Source organism: Monopterus albus, unplaced genomic scaffold (genome assembly GCF_001952655.1).
Source record: "Monopterus albus unplaced genomic scaffold, M_albus_1.0 scaffold32.1, whole genome shotgun sequence".
NCBI classification, from domain to species: Eukaryota; Metazoa; Chordata; class Actinopteri; order Synbranchiformes; family Synbranchidae; genus Monopterus; species Monopterus albus.
The window spans coordinates 1,885,517-1,904,434 of record NW_018127912.1 but is presented as its reverse complement, the minus strand read 5'-3'; the positions used below and the strand labels follow the sequence as shown (position 1 = coordinate 1,904,434).

The 18,918-nt window shown below is 41.0% G+C and overlaps 2 protein-coding genes across 11 annotated transcripts in view; one reads left to right on the top strand and one right to left on the bottom strand.

Moving 5' to 3' along the window:
- The window catches only part of adgrl3.1 (adhesion G protein-coupled receptor L3.1), a 124,836-nt gene extending 110,560 nt beyond the window's left edge, over nucleotides 1-14,276 (bottom strand). For 3 of the 7 annotated variants that reach the window (XM_020597160.1, XM_020597162.1, XM_020597165.1), the window contains exons 1-2: nucleotides 13,492-14,272; nucleotides 2,082-2,162 (exon numbers count right to left, since the gene is read on the bottom strand). The gene's annotated coding sequence lies outside the window, so the exon portion shown is untranslated. Of the gene's footprint in view, nucleotides 1-2,081; nucleotides 2,163-13,491 lie in introns of all 7 variants that reach the window. The other 4 variants (XM_020597163.1, XM_020597164.1, XM_020597166.1 and 1 more) reach the window with 3 other exon arrangements.
- A 783-nt stretch (nucleotides 14,277-15,059) lies between these two features.
- The window catches only part of LOC109958480 (multiple PDZ domain protein), a 41,597-nt gene continuing 37,738 nt past the window's right edge, over nucleotides 15,060-18,918 (top strand). For all 4 annotated transcript variants that reach the window (XM_020597158.1, XM_020597159.1, XM_020597157.1 and 1 more), the window contains exons 1-4: nucleotides 15,060-15,259; nucleotides 16,124-16,221; nucleotides 16,977-17,143; nucleotides 18,547-18,774. In XM_020597158.1, coding sequence (XP_020452814.1) covers nucleotides 16,206-16,221; nucleotides 16,977-17,143; nucleotides 18,547-18,774 — 411 coding nt within the window. In that variant the 5' untranslated portion in view covers nucleotides 15,060-15,259; nucleotides 16,124-16,205. The remainder of the gene's footprint in view (nucleotides 15,260-16,123; nucleotides 16,222-16,976; nucleotides 17,144-18,546; nucleotides 18,775-18,918) is intronic.

Genomic DNA, 18,918 nt, shown 5'->3' with positions numbered 1-18,918 from the left:
TCTCACTTTCTGAAACACCTCTGTGAGGGCTAAAACATGGTTGTAGAGTACAGGTTAGCATTAGGTTTAGGTTAGGGTAAAGGGAAGGGTTATTGTTAGGCATTTAGTTCTGATGGTTAAGTGTTAGGGTAGGGGGCTAGGGTATGCAATGGGTTAAGTATAAGGGTTAGGGTTAGTGTCCTTACAGGTTAGATAGTAGTATAAATGTGTGTGTGTGTGTGTGTGTGTGTGTGAGAGAGAGAGAGAGAGAGAGGGAGAGCTAGAGAGAGACTTCAGGTGTAATTTCTGTACTGCTACAGCTATTAATTAAAATTTTAAATATTTTTATTGTTCACATATAAAACATTTCTTTAAACATGACTTGCCCAGAAGTCATCAGTTATTTATCCTGCATTTCATCGATGAGAGAGAAAATGTTAAATGTTACATAATGTTACTTTTAGAAGACTATTAAGATTCACACTTTTCTTAAAATTCAGTTTCACACCTGGCTTTCAGTATTTGTTAGCTTTGGTGAGTGTGTGGATAGACCAGACTGTCCAGATGAGTGTTTATCTGCTTATCTCTCCATGCATATGTGTACTGTACTGCTGTGTGACTCACTTTACATGTAATCATTGTTTAGGCAACGAAACTGATACAGATTGTATTTCAGTCTGCACTCTCATTAGTAATGTGGTATATATGAAGGTTGCCTGTTAATGTGTGTGGAGCAGGAAACACCTGTTTCACACAGAGAAAAAGCACATCCCCCATATGAAGAATGATATATCCCCTTTCCTGTTGTTCTTTCTTTACCCTCATTGTTTTGCTGAAATAAAGACAAAATGTAGCTTTGATTTCACAGAATTAGATTTCAAAGCAAGCATTCAGTGTCATATACAGTAAAAGACAAGGAAGGAAGTTTTGCCGGATGAAATACACTGAACAGGAAGTGCAAGTTTAAAATGGACACACACAAACACACATTATGATTATAGAATGAAAGTAATAAATACAATAAAACAAAAAAATATCAATAATGTGGGTGAAAATGTTTTAGCTTCAAGCTAAAATAAAAACACAAACTTTACCCATAGAAACTGTTAAATAAATAATAATTTATCCCACACATCCTTCTGAATTTCTCTTACTTTTATATTCAGGTTGTAGGACACTTGGGTGAAATGACAACAGCAATTAAATAGATGAAGCTTAACAAACTACAAAATGAACTGCAAAACCACACAGGACAGTGAGAGACAAAGAGCAAGAGCACCCTCGTTCACATCACCCTCATCCAGCTCAGTCAATAAAGAATAGGACCCCGCATGAAAACATGGCGTCAGGGTTTTTATTTGGCAATGATGCAACATATTTCTCCTCTCAGTGAAAAAGTGATGTCACCTGGTATACTGTGACTAGCTGTCAATACTTGAGAACTGCATCCTCTTCTATTGTCAGTAAACTGAATGTGCAATTCATCAGTCCAACTCTAGGAGACAGTATTTCTACTTAAAAGGAAGCTCATAAATTCAACATTTTACAGGCCCAGCTCAGCTTTTAAATTCACTGTAAATAAGTTGGAGTGAGTCGTTTCATGGGCAGATGAAGGTCTACGTTTGTGGTTAAACTCCTGTTGATGCCTTCGAGCAACAGCTGGCTGATTGTAATTAATCTGGTATTTGTTTCACTTTTGTGCTCTATTCTATTCTCTCTGGGGTTGACACACTCTCTTTACACTACCTGTTCTATTTTATTCTGGTCTATTCTGCATTCATCTCTTGTTGCATGCACTGCACATTGCATGCTGCTCTGTATTCTTTTTGAAGCTCAGTGGGTTATATCTGATTGGATTAGCAGTTTGAGAGCACACATTTGTCGGGCCAATTAGAGCGATTCCCGGCACAGATGGAACCCTGAGATCTCCAGGGAGAACACTGGGTCATATTTGGGATCTAAAAAACTGTAATGCATTCTGTATTCCTCCATAAAAATATTTTCTGAATAAATATCCCTGGTTAAATATGTCTAAATTATCATAGGGTGAGATAGTGCATATTCAGGCCCGAACACAAACATGCAGGCATATATTTTCTTACCTGTTATCGTGTACTTTGCTTGGTTAAAGTTAAATGAAACCCCTGAGAATCACATCTCAATGGCAGCTAGATGTCCTAGTCCTGGCGAGAGAGAGAGAGAGAGGGAAAGGCAAGAGAGACAGACAGAAATAAAGAGAAGGGTGGGGTTATTTGGGCTCAGTGATCTGAAGTCCCTGTCATTTTTCACAGCAGACAGATAGCCATAATTTGTAGTGAATGTTGAGTGCAATGTGAATAATGGGCCCCCTCTAGATTGTGTGAATAGCCACAACCCACTCAAACAGAAGAACCAAACAGTTCACAAGCCATTTTCGCTCGTGATTGCTTGTTTAGTGTTTGTGTGTCAGTGTGCTCATGTACACATGCACATGTCCATGTGTGTACTCTGTCTCGTAATTACCTCCTAAGTGTCAAGGTATCAAAGACTATAATGGTCTATCTCTGTGCTTGCTGACAGTTTACAGCTAAAAGGCTCTCTCATGGCATGATAACTGGTTTATATAGGTGGCATTTCACTGTCAAAGGCCAGAGACACTTTTCTGAAAGGGAAATTGTTAGCTCTGTTACTAGAATGCAGAGTGGCAGTTACTCACGGTTAGAATGTCTCATATCTTTTTCTTTCTGTTCCTTGTCTCCTTTCCCTATTTCCCTCAGCATCTTGCCCTGTTTTCCATCACTATATACTTTTTGTTCACAGTATCTCTCCCTCTTGCTCTTTTCTCTCCCTGTTCTCTCTCTCCAGCTCTGTCTTCACCCCCACCTTCCTCCCCAAAGTACTTCTCTTGAGGGTAAACTTTGTAGCCTCATCTCACCAGGGTCGATCTCAATGTGAGTGCGTTTATTGCGACTGACAATGCAAGTGGGTTTGTATGTGCCTCCCGGCATGTTAACTGTAGCCGTGTGTATGTTTGTGTGTGTTTTGTTGTTTACTGTGGGAGATGATGGAGCAGAGGGAACAACATATATTTGGTTGTCCTTGAAATGTCTGTCCCAGTGTCTTTGTCTGTGTGCCATGGAAGATTTTCACAGGCACACGAAAACAAGTGCATCGCCATACTGTAATACGCACGCACACATCCATACAGCACGTCCGAGTCTGGGCCTCTGTAGAGCTCTCAGAAATGGCTGTGCAGTAATTAGGTCTATTAACCGATATAGGAAGCCAGGAGCAATATCCCCTGTGGTTTGGTGGGCAGAGATTGCAGAAAAAGATGGATTTACTAAACTATGTTTGTATACATGCATGTCAAGGTCAAAGTGTTTATTTGTCATATGCACTGTTCGGAAATGTGTTTCCCTGTACAATGAAATTCTTACTTTCTCACCATGTTTGCATGTATTCCTGTATATGCATGTGAATACCTGTATACAACAAGTACTACTGTATGTGTGTTTGCATGCACTACAATGCCAACCTGTCCTCCAGCTTAAACAACCACATAGGTCATTTTTCTCCACCCTCTGATTTGACCCCCTCCTAAAATAGCACCCCTACAGCGCCAGGTGCACCAGACCTTCATTGTCATGGCTACAAATATAAACATGCAGAGTGTACAGAGGGCAGCGTACTGGACCTTTGTCATCATGGTTACAATAATAAACATGTGGTTAAGGTTTTATGAAACAGTCACAGGCACAAGAACAACTTGGTTTGGTTTAAGGAAAGATTGTGGTTTGGGTTCAATACATTCTTCATTAAGTTTAAAGGACCTTTATCGTCATGGTTGCAATAATAAACATGTAGCTAACATTATGGAACGGTCATGGATAAAAGAAACAACACTGAAAACATTTTGGTCTGAACAGGAAATGAACAGAAGTCTCTCAAATCAAAGTCCTGTGATTTCTCAAACCATCCCCCGCCATGGACTTCATCACCCTTTACATGTAGCCTGACTTCCTCTTTCACTCCCTATCATTAGGTCAGAACAGTAAAACATAACTATGGCTAATAATAATCTATTTACACATAATGATCTATAGGATTGTTTTTCAGGGGAGAGCAGTCTTTACAATGCAGGAGAATTGCCAGCGGCAAGAGCATTGGCGAGAAATATATAAGGCACTGAGTTAATCCACCTGTGTGGCACCTTCATTCATGTGTCGCTTGCTTCTCCCAGAATACGCACGGTATGCATTATTCACATAGAGCTGGTCAACAATGGAGGCATCAATGAATAAGGAATGGGAGAAGAGAGGTGGGATGGAAACCGGGTTGGAATGCAGAGGTGAGATGGTGAAGGAACAAGTTTGCATAAGGAGCAAAACTAGGCGTGGAATGAGGTTTTTCATTAGGACTCTCTTACATGCACAAGTGGAAAAGGGGAAAAACATTAAAAATGCAGCCATTACAACAGTCCATGCATACATCAAAAGTGCACCAGTTTTTTCTTTTTGCCTAAACATTCCCTAACCTTAACCACAGTGTATCTGCCATGCTCCCCCACCCCCCAAAAACTTTTAAAAAATGAATACTGACACTGAACATAGGTTCAAAAAATGTTGGCACTGAGTAGGATGAGTATGGTTTTGCAGAATGATTCAATACCAACATTCTTGTCTGATTAAATTGAATGTGATCTCTACACCTCTTTTTGTTGCTGCTGCTGTTGACCATTTCATTACCAAGTCAAGTTATGAATTATGTCCATACTGATATCAACTGATGGCTCTATTTCCAGTGAATCGACTACATCTACATGACCCAACTGCACAATTTCATGTCTTTACAACTATAGTACATTTTTCAGCAACCACATTCTCTGACTACCATTTTGAGAGTAGGTACAGATCTAAGCACATAAGAGGAGATACGACAGGAGCAAGGGTTTGAACAAATGAAAATGAGAAGACTCCTCTGAGAACAACTAACAGAGGATCCAAGAAGAGGACAACAGACAGAGAGATTTGGATTGGGAAAATGATAACTACATAACTTTTATTAAGAGCCGAGGAGGGGAAGTGGCAAAGACTATTTTCAACACAAGTGCTTTACCCTGGCTGAACAATGGATTGACGTGATGAGGAGAGGAAAGAGTTTTTTGTAAGTTGCTTTGCTCATTTTTTGTTTCATAAAAAAAAACAAAAAACAGGGTAGATTTCCCATGATAGACATTGACCATTTTCTCACAGTAAAACTGTGTTTTCCATTATGAGAGGCAGTGGTTGTATTGATGTCCTGTGTCACCCTCATTACTCATCAGTCTACTGTATGTAATTAAAATGACTCTACAGTGGGCTTTCATGATGGCTTTTCATGTATTGCTCTTTTTAATTATGCCTTCGACAACATATTGCGCAATGAGACATCAGGAATTATGCTGATGTCTATTGGTGGAGATTTATGGCACTTTTCAAATGAAGTAATGTGAGGCCTTCATTTAAAGGGTGGGGTCCCCTATACGCTCATACGTTCATGTTAAAAACACAATTCTCCGCTGGGCTTCGACAGATTCGATAAAACCATGAAGAGTATGGAGAAATAGTGTATATGCTCTACCCAGGCGTAAAATTAAAGACTGTATGTGCCTCATATAAATCTTTGAAGAGACTCGGGGGGGGAGGAAGGGAGGTGTACATGAAACAAAAAGTGGGCTGATTTGTCTGAATACTATGAACTGTTGAACTATAATCAACTGTACTCAACCCTGGACAATGAGAGGTGTTAATACACAAGTGCACAGACACACTCAGACACACACATACACAGAAAAGGACGCACGCCAATCATTTTAACTATATAAATAGCTTACAGCAATTGCCCGATGTTGGTTTTACACCAAAATTGGTTTTAGAATATCAAACATCATTGATCAAAAGCTTGTCTCAGCACACTCCAAAGACCCTGGACCAAGGCACTCTCGCTCTCATCTTGATACGTGTGGTGTCATTTATCATATACAACAGCCAATCAGAGGGATGAAAAGGCACATATAGTCAACATACTGCTGGAGTGCACGCATACGATTTCTCACATGGTTAGAAAACAGACAGGCGGTCCAGGTAAGTTATTGCTGCAGGCCTGCAGGCCACAGTGGTACTCATCTGTCTTGTCGTGACACTATCAGGCTCCTTTGCAAAAACACAGAGGTGGTAAAATGGTTTTTATTGCAAAATGTGATAAATACATTGGGGACAAATTGACGGGTGCTGATACGTACATAGTGCGTGATGCTTTTATCTCAAATGAATTGTAATTCCCTGGGTAGAAACTGAACCGCACAGCTTATTTTAGAGTCGCACATTGTGAATGTGCAAAAAAGTAACCTAGCAGATTTGAGCACCGTTCTCACACAGAATAATTCACCAGTCAGTCGAGGGGAATTTAACCTTAGGTAGAGTAAGGTGCTATATTTACACCTGAAACAATGTTTGTCAGCTCAATAACATGAGGGAAAAACACAAAATAGCACAAATAATGTAAACATACACTCAATGGCCAGTTTATTAGGTACACCTGTACAATTGTATGCAATTCAATGCAACACTTCTGCTTTAACATTTGTGTTTATGAAGCTCAGAATGTTTCAGTTTTTTTATGAAATTGTCATAAATGTATAAATTCAATTATATGTTTATTATTGAGGTCATAGTTAAAGTTGGTGATGTACTGGACTACACCATATTTCAAACTGTCTATATATTTGCCCTTCCCAGCTACATACATGAGAGGGTCACAATATTAGGGATACCTTTGAATATAAAGCAGAAGTGTTACACTGAAGTGCATACAATTGTACAGGTGTACCTAATAAAGTGGTGAGTATTTATTATCAAGCCACTGATCACTACTATATCAGTTAATATCCTTGTTCTATCATACAAGGCCATCCAGTCACCCTCACCCTTCTTCAGCCTCCCTCACACTGCACCATCAACTAAGCTCCAGATCAATACTGCTTGGCACATATTCTCACTCTCAAAGACTTGGAATGAAAACGCCATTCAATATCAATCAAGATCACAGATGGGCCACAGAACAGGCACAATAAATGACAATATTATTTCTTAAATTTACCATCAAATGACCAGTCACATCAAAGCACAATTGAGTCCAGTCTTTCAGCCTGGTTTATGCTGAAAGGAACCAGATGAACGGGGAGTGAAAGATGTATGTAATGCAGTTAAAGTAAAAGCCCAGTAAGCAGGAAATTTAAGAGGGGCCTGGGGATGATGGTATTACAGCAGACGCTGATTGTGAACAATCTGCTGAAGAAGGGAAAGATATGGAAAACATCACTGGATGCAGTATGGTGGATGTAAGAGGTGCAGAAACACTTTAAAAGCACGGGGCTAAGGGAAAACTGCAACAGTGTAACAATCTGCAAACAACTGGGTATGTTTTAATGTGGTCATTTAAAACTAGTAACAAAATGTAACTGTTGGCAAGAGACAGAATTCCCCTTGCATTGTCTCATTCACTGAAGTCAACCAACACAGTCCTTTATTTGCAACACTGAATCAGTCTGTTAAACAATGCTGCATTTTTAAACCCTGCTGTAGTTTCCTCAATTGATAAGAAACACTGTTATACCACAGCACTGAGAGATTTGTGCCCCCAGCCCTGTGATGACCTCATTGTTCATTGCCCTAAAATTCAAATCTGCTCTGCTGTGCTGCGCCGCATTGTGTATGACTCATTTCCAAGCACCCCGTTCTCTAAACAAGTGAGGCCTCCTCAGCACTGTGCAAACAACACAGCAAAGAATTTCCCCATCAATACTGTGTTGACTGACTTAAGAGTTGCATATGCACACACATAACAGCACACTGTTTAAATGGCCTGAACCGGGGGGGGTGCTATTGTAAAAGATTTCCTGCGGAGACCAAAATAATCGGCAGACCTCTGAGCATTCTTACAGTCGCTCTGGCCTTGTACACTTATTCTACATTCAACTCCCTAATGGCACGGTGTGTCACTAAATATACAGCTGCAGGCAATGTCTGTGCGTGGATCTGTGTGAGTGTGTGAGCTTATACGTGTGTGTTAGCATACAAGTGTGTGTGTGAGAGAGAGCGAGAGAGAGATGGTAATTGATGTGTGGCACACTGATGTGTGTTTAGACTGTGGGAAGAAATGAATGTACTGTATGTGTTTCTTTTGAGTGGTGACAGCTTTGAGCGGGGCACTGGCAAGTGAAGAGGACGGAGGAGAAGTGTGGACAGGAGATGTGTTAACTGCAAGAACAAATATTTTTTCTTTGTGAAAGAGGGATGACAACTACTGAGTGAGTGAGAGGTTTCAAAAGAACAGCAGTGTGTGGACGCGGCCTGCTAATATAGAGCGCAGCTGCTTAAGTTCACATACAAAGAGGTGATAGGTCATTGTAGGATTGACTTTAATATTTTTTTTACAGAGTTCAGACTTTGAGTTGCAATATTTACAAGTGTACTGTTAACTGTGCACATATGGTTTAGGTCGAAATTAGATTACACAGATTATGATGAGCAGTTAAATTAATAGTGTTGACAGCATATTTCTCAGATTTGTTACCTAGAATAAGTGTATAAAAAAGGCATCAATGCAACGTTTCAGCCTCCCGCATGCTTCGACTTTAGAACTGCAGGATTATAACCTCATCTTCACCGTACACAGCCCTCTCCAAAACTGTTTTATAAGGTGTTTTGGAAGCAATAAAGGCACAATAAATAGAAGTCAGTGATGACAACACAATATGGACATGAAATAAATTCAGGTCTGCTTAGGAAACAAATAAAATAGTGAAACTGGTCAACGGGCCAAACCTGTCTTTCAGAAAACATTTATATTGCCACCTAAGCCCCTCAGATTGCTTGTTCCAAAGGAAAGGCAATGAGATAAAGATGACGTACAAGCCATACGTGAGTGTTAAGTGTATTTTAAAGACAGCGGACAATATATATTTACTACCTCCACTAAGGAGATTATGTTTTACTGCTGCTTGTTGGGTTGTTCACAGTAAAAAGTAATGAATGGCTCTGGATGAATTTTTTGGAGAGGTAGGGTATGGCCCACGGAACAGTCCATCAGATCCAGATCATCAGCTGGATTCCGAAATGTTTTAAAGGATTCTTCAGCACTGTGAGATAGGGCCAGTTTATGCTTCTAATTCCATAGATAACATCCCTATAAGAGCTATCACACACCAAAGTGGAGTAATATTTATATTCCTGATCTGCTGATCCACAAAATTCAAATTCAAATTCAAAGCTGGAACTCTGCTGATTCAGGGTTAATTCAACGTATCTCTGAAAATTGCCGTGCTAGATCCTGAAGACAATCACCATTAGTGAAATATCTTCTTTTTTTTTATTACTTTAATGATAGTAATGATGTCATTTCCAGTGTTAGGGGCAGGTCTTCATAGTCACTGAATCATATTATGAGAGTCAAACTATCATGGGAATATTACTTTCAGGTAGAAAGACATTATAGGGAGACTGAGCTGCCGTGGCAGAGGTTTGCACTCTCTGAGTGCTGTCCAATTAACATTTGTTTTCTTTAGGATGTTTTATGGTAAGAAGGTTAGAAACACAAATTGAGAAAGAGACAAAAGACATCATCACAGTTTTAATATCCTAATAAACAGCTGTGGGATAATTTTCTGAATTGACTTGCACTGATTGATTTCTCAGTCATTTTTATGCCATGTGGGATGGATCACAACCTATTGTAAGGTCCTTAGGCTTTTTTTTTTAATTTGAGTGTTATGAAACTCTGATTAAAATCAAGAAGCAATAAATCCTTTAAGAAGGTTTATGTTGTTCAGCAGCTTTGCTTTTGGTACTCATAACTGTGGAAGGGAGTAATTAGGAAAATGTACAGTATTATTATCATTATTACTATTATTACCAGTAGTAGTAGTAGTCAAGGCTGCAGCTGATGTTTTTATTTAATCAAGTCATTATTTGGTCTATTCAATCATCATAATGATGAAAATGAAAAAAAATTCTGAGCCAACTGTAGCGTCCTCAAAGGGCTTGTCCGACCAACACCCCAAAACCCAAAGATATTAAATTAACTCTCACAGGAGCCAGATGAAAAGCAGCAAACTCTCAGAACATAAAAATCAAACAGTTCATCAATAATAAAAATATTTCCCAACTAACTTTCTGTAAGTCAATGAATAACTAATCAAATTATCGTTTCCACTCTGTTAGGCTTACTCCCATCACATGGGCCATTTTTGTTCTTTGTCTCGCACTTCAGAACCACCAGCTGATTCACATCACAGCCTCGCTGAAATTGTTTAATAGCATGATTATAACATACTGCTAAGCAAACCCATAACTACTGAGCAGGATTACAGCATGTATTACAATCCCTGCTACACACAAACAGCCCAGTCAACACAAGACATAAGCAGTCAGGTCAACAGTGTGCATTTCCTCCAATCAGTCACAAAATACAGACAGATAATAGGCTGGAGTGGTTTGTGCAGAAAGCCTTGCAACAGTTCCATGTGTAGGCAGAGTAAGACATCTATCTCTGGAGGGCTATTCTGCCATAGGAGCACAGAGTCAGTGAAAGCCCTGAGATCTGACAGCCAGCTGGCTACTAGTGATTTTCCACTTTTCCAAGCATATATCTAATCAGATAGTGAAGTAACTGTGTAGTCATCTCGCATGGAGCGAACCTCTAATAGGGCTGAATGATATCGAAAGCGAGCTTCACAGATTAAGAGAGGTGAACTGAGCTGATAGCTCCAACTGACAGTGGAAAATGCAGGGAGCTGGGGTTATTCTTTAAGGGAAAGAAAGGGTAAAAGGAAGGATGTGTTAACACACGACCGAGTGCTTTAGGTGGATGAGAAAAACGGGCAAGGATCTGGCCTCATTACTTCAATACGAGAGAGATATGCCATCCAGCGCGGGAACGGGCTTTTGAATTGTAGGTTAAACTCAGTGCATGAAGAAGGGTTGAGACCAGGAATGGGATCATCATCATTTCATTAAAACTTAACATTATTACTGCACTTTTTGTTTGCTTTTGCAGGATGCTTTGATTTGAGTAGAATAAACAGCATCTTCTGTTTATCTACAAGGCTCTCTGACACAAACATTTACATCACCATGCATAAATTAACTAAATAGACGACTGGATCCCAAGAAGTTCAAATTCTTTAGAAACACTTGTAAAATGGTTCTGTGGAAATCAGCCCTTAGGTTGTGTGTGCCCACTAAGCAGAATTAATTGCTGTATGTGTTGACTCTCTAATAACCCTTGACAATGAAAAGAGAGACTTCAGTAAGAAGCATAGTTACACTCGTTACCAAACTGATTTTACGCCTGCTTGTCTCAATATTCAACTGCATATATGTGTCTTGTTATTGTCTGTCGGCAACGGATCGTGTCGTCTGCCAGCGTTTATTTTCATTATCTCCAGGCTTCAATGTGAGCTCAAGATGTTTAACATATGATCCCTTATTTAAATCGCAGGCTGCTTCAGTTACAAGGTTAGGTATTGATATTGGACCCAGCCAAATCTAAACCAAATATTGTGTTATGTTAACAGCTCCAAACAAAGAAAGTCAGGCCTCGGTCAATCAAGCAGAACAATCAGAATTAGCACAATCATCCTAATTTGCAGCGTGTTTTCCCCCAACAAGGAGCTTTGTCTTCCTTGTGCATCATAACAAGTGAAATTAATCAGTGACCTAATTAAAAGAGGACAGATAAACCTACAGTCAGCGGATTGCTTGATTACTGCTGTTGCACATTATTCAGCTTCAGGTGCTTCAGCGTCATCAGTGCTGTGTGGGTGTCATTACTGAGCATGACCCAAGATGCTCTTTAACACACTTTGCATCAATAGTCTCGGAAGAGGTTATTCGAGTCTGTTAGAAAAGTTAACCAGACCAGTTTGGACAGAAAAACACAAATAGTACTGAGGTTATGTGTTTCTCTGCTGTTTAAAACTGACGAACAACTTGTAAGACTAGAACAACAGCACAGTCTGGAGAGAAAATTTGATTTTTTTTCATCTTTCTCAAACAATTAAAACAAATAATCTGTATACAAATGCAGCCAAGGAACTGTAGGATCACTTAGGCACAAACAGATGCACTGATGACAGATGATTTAGTGATATTCATCTCATCCACAAACATAATAATCTCCTTGGAGACAGGCCTGTGCTTTAACAGATGCTGCCAGAATGGTAGTCAAGCAAATCTATGTAAAAAAAAAGTGTCTGCCCACAGTACTGACCATTTTCCCACCTGCTCAGTGGATTCCTCAGAGACACTTTTCTTAGCTGAGGCACTGACAGATGAGTCAACATATTGCCGACCAATGTAACCTATAGAGCCCAGGTTAACCCTTTATATCATTCACGGAGAGTTGGCCCAGTGATTCAAAAGGGCCAGTTCACAGGTACCCCAAGCAGACACAGGCAGCAAATGACTATTAAGGGTTGTTTTGAAGGCTACAGCATCTGAAATTACCGAGAGGGACAGTTATTGTGTGAGACAGACCCCTTATGATTTATCATATAGTTCACCGTCAGTATGGTGACACAGGATTAGGCTTTGTGCTTATTTGCTTTTCAAAAATACAGCCTGCTGATTAGAAAGATTAGACTGTACACTGATAGTCCCGCAAATCCGGAGGGGGCTGGCTCTTTTCCGTTTAGGTCAATATCGAAGAACTGTGTAACCTTCAGTAGTTTTCTGCTGCACATCAAGGTCATTTGCAGCCCGGATGCCTCTTCTGTAAATGAGAACCACAGCTTTCACTCATGAATCCGCATGATTGACGTATTCTGGGGTGCACTGGCCTGCTGGATGCTCCTTTTTTTCACAGAGCAGCTACTGTGGATTTTAGGCTGCAGCTGACAAACCTGCACAACCCCAGATGGGTTAACTGCATTCCAATATACTCAAATGACAACCACAAAAAAAAACCCTAAAAAGAGGAATACTTGGTCTATTTCTCATCTATCCCAAAGTATGTGATTTGTCATTGCGCCCTGCAGTGAGGCAGACAGCCTGCACGCGGCTACGGAATAACAATTATGTGTAAACCCTGACCAAGAAGCCACTGTGGGATAATGTAATTTCATTGATTATTTGCCGGAGAGGTTAATTGGTATCATTGCTCATTACTTCGTCTTAGCAACATCTCACATTCGAGCGACGCCCATCCAACCACAAGCCGCTGGACCATCATCTACAAGACGGGGAACTGTATTAACGTACATTTTACCCCCTCGTCCATTAGGGCCAGTTTCCGCACCACTTAAGTACAACAATCGCAGGCCACATTCCCATGGGCATCCATGAGAACCAAAGTCAGCGCTGCAATAGATTTCAGAGCAGGTCAGTGACAGACACAGGTTGACATACAACCAAGAGTTTTACCAATGCTCACCAGCGGTGTCTGCAAAAATTCTACACTATCTGTGAAGAAATCCAAAGCACGGATCCTTACCGTGTCACCAAGTCGCAGTGGTATGGGCGCATATATGGGCTACACATCCAACGCAGAAAGGAGTCAAGAAGAACCTCTTCTGCGCTCTTTCATACAGTCCCCAGACCGCAGATCTTGAACTGAAATATATTATCTTCCCAGTCGATAAGTAATTGCACTGATTGGCGCCTTGACTCCGGCTCCGTGGTTAAATCTTGCTGTGGCAAAAAAGGACGTCGGCAAAAAGAGAGGATACAAATAGAGCTGAGGGTCTAAGAAACCAATAGCTGCGTGCTTAGTATCCCGATCAGCGCTCACACAGGAGATATCGCGTCCGTCCAAATGCACTAGGTCCGGAGGGGTGCAGGAGGAGGACAGAGGCGTATTTCTCTCTATCTGGCTGTCCTTCTTCCCTCCCTCCCCTTTTTTTGCCCTTATCTTTTTCGGGTGCTCTTATTTTTTTCTGTCTTCTGCTGAAGTCAACAGGCGCAAAGCGAAGAGGAGCAGAGACCGTGGTCAACACACAGAGAGAGGGGGGTCAGAAATGACAAACCAATTTGGCGGCGCGGTGGATGCTCGGTTGATCAGAGCGCAGCCCGGCGACAGGAGCATTGCGTTGCAGGCGGGCGGGGAGTCGAGGGTGGGTGGAAGGCTGGGGAGGGGGTGACGATTCCTGCCTGGGGGATGCAGAAAGAGAAAGAGGGAGAGATGAAGTGGGGTGTCTGGTGGAAAACACGGCGCTGGATCTGGCTCCTATATCTCCGGACCTAGGGCTCCACCTACCGTGTGAAACACAGGTTCCCAAGCCTTTCACTGCCCCCAGTGGATATGACTTTTTGATTCAAATGAGAAGTGTGTTTTGTTTTTTTGTTATTGTTGTTGCTGATGACATTAATATGTATGATTACAATTTTACCTTTGGGTGACAGCTGCGACATGTAGCCTGTACAGTTCCATTCATGGTCACATTCTTAAACTAAATAAAGAGGAAGTGAAATGAGTGTCCCCAGTAAGGCTTCTCACGACCTCCGGGAACCTATCAAATGCCTATTTGTGGTGCCTGGACCCCAGTTTGGAATTTAGAAAGCCAGAAATTAAAGATGGTGTAACAATTCAGCCTAAAGCGGTTTGCTCTGTAGGGAGCCCGCATGACAAATCCACAGCAGCAGTGAGTTGACGATGTTAGGTCTAAGGTCTAAATATATTAGCTTCTTAACTGAAAAGAAAAGTTGTGTTTCACCCCAGACCATATGCGTAAATCTAAATAAACAAAGTCAAATTGTGCTATTTCCATGCAACATCGGTATTACAAGGATTCAGACCTTAGACTTCGGGTAGGAACTTGGTATTTTAATATCTATATATTAGTATATTTAATCACTGATACGGTAGCCTATTTTCACATTCTTAAAAAATGTTTTTCTTTGATTTTTAATTGTTATACAGGGACTGTATGAGCAGCAAAGTGCCCCACTGAAATGTATGACAGGATTACCGTGGGCTACTTTTTCATTAGGGATGAGCCCTCTGTGCCTGAAGATCAGAGGGTGACATGCGCACTGCACAGAGCTTTCACCAGACCAGACGCGGCGCAATGCTGAAAAATAAAGCGCCCAGTTTGTTCCTACATATCTTGCCATCTCTGAATCAGCTGTTATGACTTGTCCCATCAGGAAAGTATCATTCTCGGTACATGTAAATTAACCCTGCGGAGTGGTGGAGGTGGTGGAGGTGCTGTTCTTGAAGCTCAGCGGGGACCTGTTGATAGTCCGCCGGCGCTGCAATGGAGGTGAGACGAGGCTTTTTTTTTCTTTTTTTTTGCAACAAGCGTTTCTGAACTGTCCATGATGTCCGTCTGTTCGTCACAACAATAGGTCTGAAGTACCCGGATCATTTTTTTTAAAGAAATTAATAGATTGTTGTCGAGATTTCATATCAAATTAGAAAGTAATGGGTCTGAGTAATTCCTGTAAGTCATTCGTCTATTTTTTTTTTACTCTCGCTTTATTATCAACAGGTATATGAAATGCATTTCATTAGGCGGCCATGGAGGCCGTGTTCATGTTAAGTACTGCGATACCCATCGTACCTATCAGTGGCCCCTAATTAGATTTCAGATGAGGTCTTGTCATTTCCAGTCCATGGTTTTTCAAATCCAATCATGTCATTGGTGTCATGCTTTGCAGCTATACAGCGCAGGCTTCGGCCCCCGAGTCAGAATAGTCGGCAGGCCATGTGTCGCTGTTGATCAGCATCACTGGCTGATAAAGCCTGTTGGAGGAGATTTAAATCCCCCTAAAGAGCATTAGTTGACAAGCAAGGTGCTTGCAAACAAACATGGCAAAGGTCCTGAAGGAGAGGATGTCGAGGTAAAAAAAAAAAAGATATATGCAGCTTAACTGATGTAAAGTAATTACACATAGTCTAAACAAATTATTCTTTTGCTTGGGAGAATACCAGACCTTTTCTACCACAGTTGTAATTAAGTGTATAAGCAGTGGAGATGTGTTCAAAGATAAACATCACAATATCATTTGCATTTCATAAATATATTTTTGAGTTCCACAAACACGCTGTCATAAAAATATAAAATACTATGCAAGGTCTTGTTGAAGCACAAACATTTTGATTTTTGTTGTCATCTGTGTTGCAGATGCCAAACAGAGAAGAATAACTGCCTTTAACTGAGGCAGAAAGTCACAAAGCAACAGTTCATCTAAGCAATCTGTCAAGCTATGATGGAAATCATGGGTAAGTCTATTCAGTGTCTTGTAGATATAGAGCACTGTTTAAAGGCAAACATGCTCCAGTAACCTCAGTAACGCTCCCCGCCACTGCCATCATCAGAGGCTTACAATTAAGATGTCAGGCATGGTTGCAATAGCCAGACAGGAGGGAATAGTTACATGTGCAGGTGGCACAGGACTGGCGGTCTGGTCTGAAGTCAAAACTTTGCGGTGAAGAGTTTACAGGGTCTTAACCTTCTGCCATAGACAATTACTGCAGTTGTGGCTTGTGCTCATTAGCTGCTGTTCCACTAAATAAACAAGGGCAATATGACCTGACACAACACTTCAGTTTTTCACTTTGGCTTTTTAGTAATGCAGAAGGGTTAGCACACTCTGATATCTTTCTTGATTCCAGTTTTTTTCAAATCCTCCTTGCAAAGGAACATTTTGTTTAGGTTTTGGCCACTACTGAGCCAAATTTCCAGTTTGAAACTAAATAACAGCTACGGTTTAGGGAATTTCTTTATTTAACTATTAGACTATTTCATGGCTACTCAGTTCTCCAAAAGACAATCATTTTTAATAGTTATGACACGGTGGCTTAGGTGGTGAGGATGCTGTTCGAGATTCTTTACTTTAACAAGGTAACTTTGCAAGACTTGGGTACTTTTAAGTTCAGGTCACCCAGCACCTGCTGCAACATGCTGAAAGTAACACAAAGCCAAACAGGAGAGCTCCTGTTTCTGAATGACACGAATATATACACTTTATCTGCAGATACTCAGAGTGCCTTGGAGGCTGTGGAGAGACTGCAAGCCAAACTGAGGGAGAGAGGAGAGGCTCCCACACAGGAGAAACTCTCCCTGCTAAAAACTGTCCTGCAGAGCCCCCTGTTCCATCATATACTCAGCTTACAGCAAGCTCAGCTGAAGCCCCGGGTGAAGGTACAATGCGAGGATGAGTGCGTAGGTGTTTGGTGTATATTGAATGGTGTGGAAGGGGCCGGAATCATTTCCAAAATACTGAATTCAGGAACCAAACTGGATGAGTAATCAGCTTACCTAAGCTTACCACTGAAGCCCAGAGAAGGAGAGAGAGAGAAAGAGAGTGAGGAAGAAGTGGCTATATATTGTGTCAGTGAGTTTGCAGAAGTCATCTGTAACATTGTCAAAAGTTTTGAGCTGATGTGTGTCTGGGATGTGATTCTGGTGGGGGCTGATTTACATCCCCTAACAATATTTACTCGCATGCATCTGCTGATCCATAGCCCACATATATATGTGCACATGTTGTTGCATGACATTTATGACACATCAAAGTGTTAAAGTTACTTGTTAGCGATATGCATCACAGCTTAATTGCCTGTGGTGGTGTGCTGTAATAGGCTAACCCTATAAGCCTCTAGACTACACACTGCTTTATTACATTAGTACCATGAGCCTGCAGCCAGTTAGCATCTCAGCATTCCAGGAAAAATGGCACTGGATTATATCAAATGGTTCTGGATTTTTAATTAAGACAGACACTGAAAATTTTTTTTAATACAATTTTTTATTTCTTATTAAGAAAAGTAGGTTTTTATATAGAGAAGTATAAGTTTATAGTGTTCTGTCTTTTATTCTGCTACTGCTCTTTCTACAGGTGTCTAGGCTGTTGGAATTAAAAAAAAAACTTGTATAGCGCCTTTCTATGCTTTTTACAGCACACTCAAAGCGCTTTCACATTATTCGGCCATTCACACTCCCAAGCAGCAACTGGGGGTTCAGTGTCTTACTCAAGGACACCTCGACATGTTGACTGGACAAGCCGGGAATCGAACCGCTAATCCTCCGGTTAGGAAACGACCCGCTCTACCTTCTGAGCCACAGCCGCCCAAATAGAATAGCACAGAGATCAGAAATAAGCATCTACCGAAACTCCCTTTTTTAAACATTGAAACAGAAAACCTGAAAGACAAAAGGGACCAGTTTTGTTGCTTAGGTGGTATTGAAGAGAAGCCTTGATATGAGATCCCACTGTTCCTGCTCTCCTATCTCTTCCCTCTCTGTTCCACTTTAAACCTATCTTCCTGTATTTTTTGTACTTTTGGATAACACACATTAAAGCTCCCTCACACACCTTTCTTCATTGTCTCACAATGCCCTCCTTTCACTGCTTCTTTATCCTATTTCCTTCCGTTCCCTCTCCCAGCCTCATCCTATTCCTCTCAGTCTCCATATCTCCTTTCATCATTTAATGTTCCCGCTTCTCTATCAACCCCCTTCACCATCTCTGTATCTCCCTCATCCATTTTCCTGGCAATCTTTCTTCTCCATGTGTCACACCTGTTTCTTCCTTACCCTACCAGAGGAAGGGCGTTTCTAAATCTGTGTCCATGAACTGTGGCCCCTGCCCAGACATGGCTTTGAGCTTGAAGATGCTGAGCCACAGTGACTCCTACACATGGGCCATGGAAAACCAAAGGCCCGGCGCTGCCAGATCCTTCAACAGAGATGGCAGCATCTCTTCTCTGGACTCACAGGGTATGCCATTCTTGGACATCTACCCGAACAACTGCATTCACACTGAATCACAGGTATGTAAAATATGCTTTATAAAGGAAAGATAATTTTGGAGGAGTTTAGTAACAGGGAGCAATTTATTTTTAAGACACTTAGTTCATTAATCAATTTGGAAATATAATTTTTTTCTAGTGGTAAAATGTAACACATCACTGTAT